At 35.8% G+C, this 9413-nt stretch overlaps 1 protein-coding gene across 3 annotated transcripts in view; it reads right to left on the minus strand.

The window, feature by feature from the left end:
* Window positions 1-1366, minus strand: part of WNK3 (WNK lysine deficient protein kinase 3) — a gene marked incomplete at its 5' end in the record, with an annotated part of 124485 nt that extends 123119 nt beyond the window's left edge. For all 3 annotated transcript variants that reach the window (XM_080795167.1, XM_080795166.1, XM_080795165.1), the window contains one exon: window positions 830-1366. In XM_080795167.1, coding sequence (XP_080651293.1) covers window positions 830-1366 — 537 coding nt within the window. The remainder of the gene's footprint in view (window positions 1-829) is intronic.
* Window positions 1367-9413: the final 8047 nt, after the last annotated feature.

A 9413-nucleotide genomic window follows, 5' to 3' on the forward strand; every position in this document is an offset into this window, starting at 1 on the left:
CTGTCAAATAAATAAATAAAATCTTTAAAAAAATACTTTCTATGGTTTCACTTATTTGTGGAGCATAACAAATAATATGGAGGACAAGGGTAGATGGAGAGGAGAAGGGAGTTGAGGGAAATTGGAAGGGGAGGTGAACCATGAGAGACTATGGACTCTGAAAAACAACCTGAGGGTTTTGAAGGGGCGGGGGGTGGGAGGTTGGGGGAACCAGGTGGTGGGTATTAGGGAGGGCACGGATTGCATGGAGCACTGGGTGTGGTGAAAAAACAATGAATACTGTTACACTGAAAAGAAAAAAAAAATTAAAAAAAATTAAAAAATATACTTTCTAAAAAAAAAGAAGTTATCAAAGAATCAAGCATAATATTTTCTATTCTGAAAAACACCATACAAACCCCAAAAATTTTGCTTAAAGAAAAAGAGAAAAGGGAGGTATCATGCTAAATATATCCCTGATGTATCACACTCCCAAATACTTAGTAGAACAATCAACTAATAATGCAACTAACTAAAACTTACTAAGTAAGTTTTCAAAATGAGACCTCAAGAGTTTTGGGGATTTCCAAATGTTAATAAATTGAGAACATTTTTCCAAAGAAAGCATTGATAAATTTTTCCCCCTTTAAAACAGGAGGGAACAAACAGGAGGTAAAAAAGGCTGCCATGAGCTCCTAAGAGGATCTAGGAAAAGAGCATAATTTCAGGGAGGTAGTGGACAAGCCTTTCATTTTATTTTAATCCATGATATGTATTAACACTGGACCCCTCAGAAGGCCAGGCCTGCTAAAACTGGAATTTATTAAGACCAAGAAGATTATAAACCCACCTGCAGCTCGCACCAAGCAACCTCAACCCACGTTTCAGTGTCCAATCCTTTATATACTGTTTTAAACGCTCCTCTTCCCAGCTCAATGTCGAATTTCAGGAACCTCCCACTAGGAGAAGTAGCTACAGCCTTCATTTCTGCTTCTTCTTCCATTTCCTTTTCACTTTTCTCCTTGAGACAATCTTTTGAGGACTCTGAAGTTGCCTTTGAACACTGTTCATATTTAACTTCTTGTCCACCTCCTAGCACATTTGTAGGAAGTTTTTCTACTCTTGGAATATTGGTTGTGGTCTTCATTCTCTCATCTTTGGAGGAAGATGCAGCAACTTTATCATCTTCCATCATCTCAACACTTTTTCGGAAGAATCTCTTCCTTTCTGTAGTTTCCCCAGAAGCAGAGAAGGTACTATTTTTTTCTTTTAGTCTAGCTTCCACTGTCAAAGTTGCTGCAAGCTGAGGAGCTCTGTCTTCCAATGAAACTCCATCAGGTTTCTCAGAATCTTCTGTGCTAGCTGGCTCTCCTGAATCAGTAGCCATTGTAATTGAGGTTGGCACTAAAATTTTTCCTGTTCCACTCTTTAGTTGAGTTACATCTCAGGTATCAGAATTATCAGAATGGACTTCCGTTTATTTAGTCATATGTTTCCATAGCAACCTGAAGGGGGGGGAAAAGGATATTTTAAAATCACCCCACAAAGGAAATCATTAAGGAGAAAACAAGTCACCTGATTGTTTAATCCCTTTTTTTCTTAATAAGAAGTTTGTTCTTTTTCTGTCCAATCTTAGCAACCAGGAGACTCTAGGGACTGTGTCTTATCTTGTTTACCACTGTAGTCCTCAGTGCCTAGCAGACTACTTAGCATACAGAGCTCAATAAATCTTCATATTGCATGAATGTTGATGAGGAACTTAGTTCTCAGCACCAGCTATCAATCCATCACATTTAAAACAAGTATTCAAAACCTGAGCTCACTTAGCTACAAGGTAATACACAATAAGTAAAATAAGCACATAATTTCTCAGTAACTGATTTTTATCTAAAATTCTGAAATTACTCCAATTGCAGTATTTTTATTGTGGTAAAATATACTTAATATCAAATTTGCCATTTAACCATTTTTCAGCGTACAATTCAGTGGCATTAAGTACATTCACAATGTTGTACAATCACTACCACTATCCATTTCTAGAACATTTTCATCATTCCAAACTGAAATTCTATATCCGTTAAACTCCCCATCTCCCCGGCCTCTGGTAATCTCTATACTACTTTCTGTCCCTATGAACTTGCTTATTCTAGGTAGTTCATATAAGTGGAATCATACAATATTTGTCCTTTTATGTCTGGCTTATTTCTCTTCACATAATGCTTAAAGTTCACTCACGTTGTAGCATGTATCAGAATTGCATTCCTTTTTAAGGCTCGACAATATTCCATTGTGTGGATATACCACATTTTGTTTTTCCATTCATCTGGTCAATGGATTGTTTGTTTTTGCCTTTTTTTATCCTTTTAATAACCACGGTGAATAATGCTATATGAACATCTAATGGTAGTTCCAAATAATGTAAATACTTGTTAATGAGCTTACCCTCAAATATTAACATAAAGAAATGGCTTTCAAATATTAACACACTATAGTAAAAAAATGGCAAAAAATACTTAAAAATATGCATCCTCTTGAACCAGCAATTCCACTTATAGGAACTTGCCTTAGAAAATAGTCAAGAATCTGGGCAAAGATTTAACTATAGCACTTATAATTTGGAAAAACTATCCTAAACATAAGCCTAATAGAGGTTTAGTTAAGTATCAAAATGAGATGTGACACAGCATTAAGAAACACTGAAGTTTGGGTGTGACTGGCTGGTTCAGTCAGTAAAGCATAGAGCTCTTGATCTCAGGGTCATGAGTTCAAGCCCCATGCTGGCCATTGAGCCTACTTAAAAAACAAAAATATTTTTTAAAAAAAGAAGAAAAACACCACAGTTTTTAGTGAGATGAAAAGACATTGCCTATATGTTATACGTATAAATGAAAAAAGAAATATATACAACAAGCTTCCATACACATATGTACACACTATATGAACTCTGAATGGTGGAATTATGAACTTTCTGCTTTCTTGTATTTTCTAAAACTTTCCACAATGAATGTGTGGAAATACATGGAATTCATAAGGAAAAACCGTTTTTCAAAAATGGTAAAACTACCAGTAAGAAAATTCTGCCCTTCCCACCACAAACATGCATCACAAAGTTAAGCTTATATACCCATTATCATGTTATATGCCTCAAAAGGCACAATTTGTTATGCCAAATGAAGCATACACAGAAATACCAAATTTGAAAACCTGAAGAAAACCAACCCTGAACTAAAACAAAATGAAGAGAAACACCCCAAATTGTTCTACACATTTAACACAATTCCTATCAAAAGTCCAGCTGGTTTCTTTGCAGAAATTCACCAGCTGATCCTAAAATTCATACAGAACTACAAGGGACCCAGAAGAGCCAAAACCAAAACCATTTTGAAAAAGAACAAAGTTGGAAGACTCACCCTTTCCAATTTTAAAACCTACTACAAAGCTATAATATTAAGACAGTGTGATACTGGCATAAGGAGGTATAGATAAATGGAGTATAAATAAACAGTCCAGAAAAAAACCCACATATTCATAGTTGATTAATTTTCAACAAGGGTGCCAAGAAAATTCAATAAAGAACAGTCTTTTCAACAAATGGTGCTAGGACTATTGTATATCTATATGCAAAAACCTGAAGTCAGATACTCTAAGGAAGGCTTCCTGGGAAAGATCCCCAAACCGAGTTTTAAAGAAAGAAAACTGGCTGGTCCAAGCAAAGAGACGATCACGAGCAAAGTCATAAAACAGTATGGAATAAGTGCATATAAGTGGTACCATGAATAATAGTTTATTCACTTATTAGAAGCACGTAGATGAGGACAGAGGTAGATAGTCACCAAGGATTTCTATGCCATACAATGTAGAACAAGGAGACCAGTTAGAGAGCTACTGCCACAATCCAGGAAAGAGATGCTAAGGTTTCAGTAAAAACAGTGGCAAGAGGGACAGACTCAAGACATGTTAAGCAAATACTAAATGCAAGATTTATATCTAAGTGAATATGGTTGTGAGGCAAAAGAAAAGCCTATAAAAATTCCCAGAAATGTGCCTATCAGATGACAGGACTAGGAAGTAACTATGTTAATACCAAAGCTAAGAAGTGTTCTGTGAGGTTACACCACCAAATCAATACACTTTAAAAGTCATCTACTAAGACTAGTATTGCCTGCAAGTGAGAAAAAGTATCTAACAATGCCTCACTGAGGCAGAGATTTTTTTCTTTAACTTATTCTAACAGAATTTTAGACTTGGAAAAAAAAACCCTGCAAGAATATACAAAGAATCCAGTATACCCTTCATTCACATTCTCCAAATGTAAACATTTTAGGTAGGATATTCTTAAGAAAGAAGAGTATTATTCACTTTACTTCACTAAAGGTCACTTATCCAGAAACCTCAAGAACAGAGATCCATAAGTAGGATAAAAAGGCCTCTAAGCAGACAAAAATACATAAAATTGGAGAATTTAAGTTGGAAAAAGCCTTCAAACATTTTTAACTGCATAACCTCTTTTTAAAAATTAAATCTTGGGATGCCTGGGTGGCTCAGTTGTTAAGCGTCTACCTTGGGCTCAGGCATGATCCCAGAGTCCTGAGATCTACTCCCAGCATGGGCTCCTTGCTCAGCAGGGAGCCTGCTTCTCCTTCTGCCTCTGCCTACCCCCATTCCACTGCAGCAGGCTTGTGCTTGCTCTCTGTGTCTCTGACAAATAAATAAATAAACTCTTAAAAAAAAGAATAAGAAAAATATAAATCTTACTCAGAATTCTAATATAAAAATAGTAGTGTTGCTCTGGTATAGTAATTCTAACACGTTTGGTCACCTGGTTTCCTAAACTATAAGGATAAGAAGAAACAATTAAGGGGAATGAGGAAATGAGTGTCCCCCAGTCTTCTAAATTCTAAAAAAGCAACCCAAGACAAAAATGTTCCTAGATACAAAGAAGGATATTTTTAAGTAAGAGAAAACTGGAAAGAAATAAATAATTCAATAACAACAGTAGAGTACTTTAATACCCCATTCTCAGTGATGGAGAGAACAACTAGACAGAAAAGCAAAAAGAATCTGGAAAACTTGGTCAATACAACCAACCAACTTAACCTAACTGCCATCTATAGAACACTCCTAATAAGAGCAAAATATACATTCTTTTCAAACACACATGCAAAAAATCTCCAGAGCAAATCACATACTATACAATAAATCTCAATAAATTTAAGAGAATTGAAATCAAAGTATGCTCTCCTACCACAAAAGAATTAAATTAGAAATGAACAATAGAAAAAGGAGATATATATAACTGACCCTTGAATAACATGGGTTTGAACTGTACAGATCCACTTATACATGGATATTTTACGATAGAGTACTGTGAATTTGCTCTCTCTTGATTTTTTTTTATTAACATATAATGTATTATTAGCCTCAGAGGTACAGGTCTGTGAATCGCCAGTTTTACACTTCACAGCACTCATCATAGTCTCTTGATTTTCTTAATAACATTTTTTTCATAGCTTACTTTATTGTAAGAATACAGTATACAATATATATAACATATACAATATGTGCTAATCAATTGTTTATGTTATTGGTAAAGCTTTGGTACACTATTACTACAAAGTTTTTAGAGAACCAAAAGTTTTTTGCAGATTTTCAACTGTACAGGGGTTGGTGCCCCTAATCCTCACATCATCAAGGGTCAATTTTAGATCAATGGAATAGAATCAAGAGTCGAGAAGTAAACCTTAACATTTATGGTCAATCGATTTTCAAGTAAGAGGCCAAGACCACTGAATGGGAAAAGAACAGTCTTTTGACAAAAGGTGCTAGGACAATTGGATATATCCACATATAAAAGATAAAGTTGGACTCCTACCTCACACCATAAAAAAATGAACTCAAAGTGGATCAGAGACATAATATAGCAGCTAAAACGCTAAAGCTCTAAAAAAAAAAAAAACAAACCAATGAAGTGAATCTTAAGTGACTTTGGGTTAAGCAATGATTTCCCAGATAAAATAACAAAAATACAAATGATAAAAGAGAAAATTGAGAAGATGGACCTCATCAAAATTTAAAACTTTTGTGCTTCAATGGATGCCATCAAGAAGGTGAAAAGCAAAAGACTGACCGAAAATATGTGCAAACCACATATCTTATAAGGGACCGGTACTCAGAATATATAGGGAATTTGTTTTTTTTCTTTAAGATTTTATTCGTTCATCAGAGGGAGGGAGGGAGGGAGAGAAAGCAAGCGAGTGAGCACACATAAGCGCGGGAAGCAGTAGGCAGAGGGAGAAGCAGGATCTCTGCTGAGCAAGGCCTGAGCAAGGAGCCGGATGAGGGAATCCATCCCAGGAACCTGGGATTATGACCTTAGCTGAAGGTCATAATCAGGCATCCCTATAAAGGAATTCTTATAACTCAATAATGAAAAGATAAATAATCCAATGGGCTCAAAATCTGAATAGACATTTCTCTAAATAAGATATACAGGGGCACCTGAGTGGCTCAGTGGGTTAAGTCTCTGCCTTCGGCTCAAGTCAGGATCTCAGGGTCCGGGGTTCAAGCCCCACATCAGGCTCTCTACTCCATGGAGAACATGCTTACCCCACCCCCGCCTGCCTCTCTGCCTACTTGTGATCTCTCTCTGTCAAATAAATAAATAAAATATTTTAAAGAAAAGATATACAAATAGCCAATAAACACACGAAAAGATGTTACACATCATTACTCTTTAGAGAAATGCAACTCAAAACCACAAATGAAATATTACTTCATACCCATGAAGATGGCTATGATAAAAAAGACAGACAATAACAAGTGTTGGTAAGGATGTAGAGAAATGGATTCCTTATACATTGCTGGAGGGAACGTAGAATGGTGCAGCTGCTCCAGAACACAGTCTAGCAGTTCCTCAACAAATTAAGCACTGAGTAACTATATGACACCATCTTCCCAAGAGAAATGAAAATGTATGTCCACACAAAACTTGTACATAAGTGTCCATAGCAATGCTCTTCACAATAGCAAAAGGTAGAAACAATCCAAATGTCTGTCAACTGATGGATAAACAAAATGTGTTATAACCGTACAATAGAATACTATTTGGCAATGCAAAGGAATGAGTTACGGATATATGCTACAACAAGAATAAACCTTGAAAACATTTTGCTAAGTGAAAGAAGCCAGAGGAAAAGACAACATGCCATATGGTTCCATTTCTATGAAAAGTCTAGAATATGTAAATCTATAGAAAGAGAAAATAAATAAGTTGTCACCTGGGGCTGAAGTATATAAGAACAGGACTAACTGCAAACTGGCCTAAAGAATCTTTTGGGGGTGATGGAAATGTTCTAAAATTAGACTATAATCAAGGAAACACAATTCTATAAATTTACTAAAAATCATTTACAATTATATTGGTGAATTTTATAGTATATAAATTATATCTCAATAAAATATGATGTCTTGGGAACCTGGGTGGCTCAGTGGGTTAAAGCCTCTGCTTTCGGCTCAGGTCATGATCCCAGGGTCCTGGGATTGAGTCCCGCATCAGGCTCTCTGCTCAGCAGGGAGCCTGCTTCCTCCTCTCTGTCTGCCTGCCTCTCTGCCTACTTGTGATCTCTGTCAAATAAATAAATAAAATCTTTAAAAAAATATGATGTCTCTCTTAAGAATCTTAAAACATTTTGACTAAAATCTAAGCCATAATATCAAATATGCCTTTCTAAAATTATATTCTCTATCTTCCCCCACTCAATTTTGTCCACTTTCTTTATCTTCAGCCTGGCCTCTGAGTTGAGAATCACTGCTCTGAATGGGAAAGTCCTAACATCAATAATTAATAAACAACAAATAAGAAACACAAACACAACAAATAAGAAAAACAAATCTTTTTAAAACTAGGCCAAGAACTACACTAAGCATAGAATATCTAAGGCCTTCCCATCATGGATCCATTAGCTTCTTGTCCATAAAACAGGGGTTCAGAACACAGGCTTTGGAGTGGGAGAAACCTGGAATCAAATCTTGGTTCTGCCTCTCATTCCTCAAAGGAGATTTGGGGGGCCCATTACTTTACCTCATTCATTCTTGATTTCATTTGTGAAATCTCAAAGGACTGATATGAAAATATACATCTAAACTACTTAGCACAGTGCCTGGCATAATATAATAATCAATCAATAGAAGCTTTTATTTTCTACATCTTAATAACCCCTAGGGGCAGTGCTATATTAAAGCACTATTCAACAATACTCTAAAAAACATCAAATGACTTTCAGTAGACTCACTTAGAAAGGCTGATAAGTATATAATGCATTCTTTTAAAGCTTTCCAGTAATAAACCAAGCTGGCATTGCTTCAGTGACTAGGAAATAAACTCTTCTACATTCAGCAATGCAGCAACATACCTCAGTGAAATAGTCCACAAAAATCATGCCTCAAAACTAAAGTCTCTTACTAAGTTCAACAGCTATATGTTGTAACTTTTATACGACCATTTTTTTCCTTCATAAAATGGTAACAAACTAGGAATATGTATAAAGATAACTATAAAAGTACTACCAAAGAGACTGAAATTATAGGGAAACTCTCACAAATGTGTACCGTATATCTACTCCTGTAACCTGTTTGATATATAATCTTGGAGCATTTGAGTGAAAAGCTTGAAATAACTTTCCCTCATAGCTTATCATGGTTCTATCCATCAGAAATTCAGCATAAAATCAGTACTTTGTTAATCCACGGCTCAAGAACTTCAACTTTTGGAACCAGCCATTGAAAGAATATATATAAAAGTCAACCTGCTTAATGGGAAAAATATTTGCAAATGACATATTTGATAAGAAGTTAATATCCAAGATATATACCAAGAACTCATACAACTCAACACACAAAAAAACAAATAATCCAATTAAAAATAGGCAGGGGCGCATGGGTGGCTCAGTTAGTTAAAGCATCTGACTCTTAATTTCAGCTCAGGTCATGATCTCAAGCCCCATGTCGGGGTCCGTGCTAAGCACGGAGCCTGCTTAAGATTATCTCTCTCCCTCTCTCTCTGCTCCTCCCCCTTCCCTGTCTTTAAAAAAAAACCTAAAAGTAGAAGCACCACATGATTCAGTAATTCCACTACTGGGTACTTACCTGAAGAAAACAAAAACACTAATTCAAAAAGTTGTATGCTCACCTATGTTTGCTGCAGCATTATTTACAAAAGCCAAGATGTGGAAGCAACCTAAGTGTCCATCAATAGATGAATGGATAAAGAAGATGTGGTATATATACAAAATGAAATATCAACCAACCATAAGAAAGAATGAGATCATTCCATTCACGATAACATGAATGGACCTAGAGGGTAGTATGCTAGGTGAAATAAGTCAGAAAGAGAAAGACAAATACCATATGATTTCACTGACACATCGAATCTAAAA

Source organism: Martes martes (genome assembly GCF_963455335.1).
Source record: "Martes martes genome assembly, chromosome: X".
Classification (NCBI taxonomy): Eukaryota; Metazoa; Chordata; class Mammalia; order Carnivora; family Mustelidae; genus Martes; species Martes martes.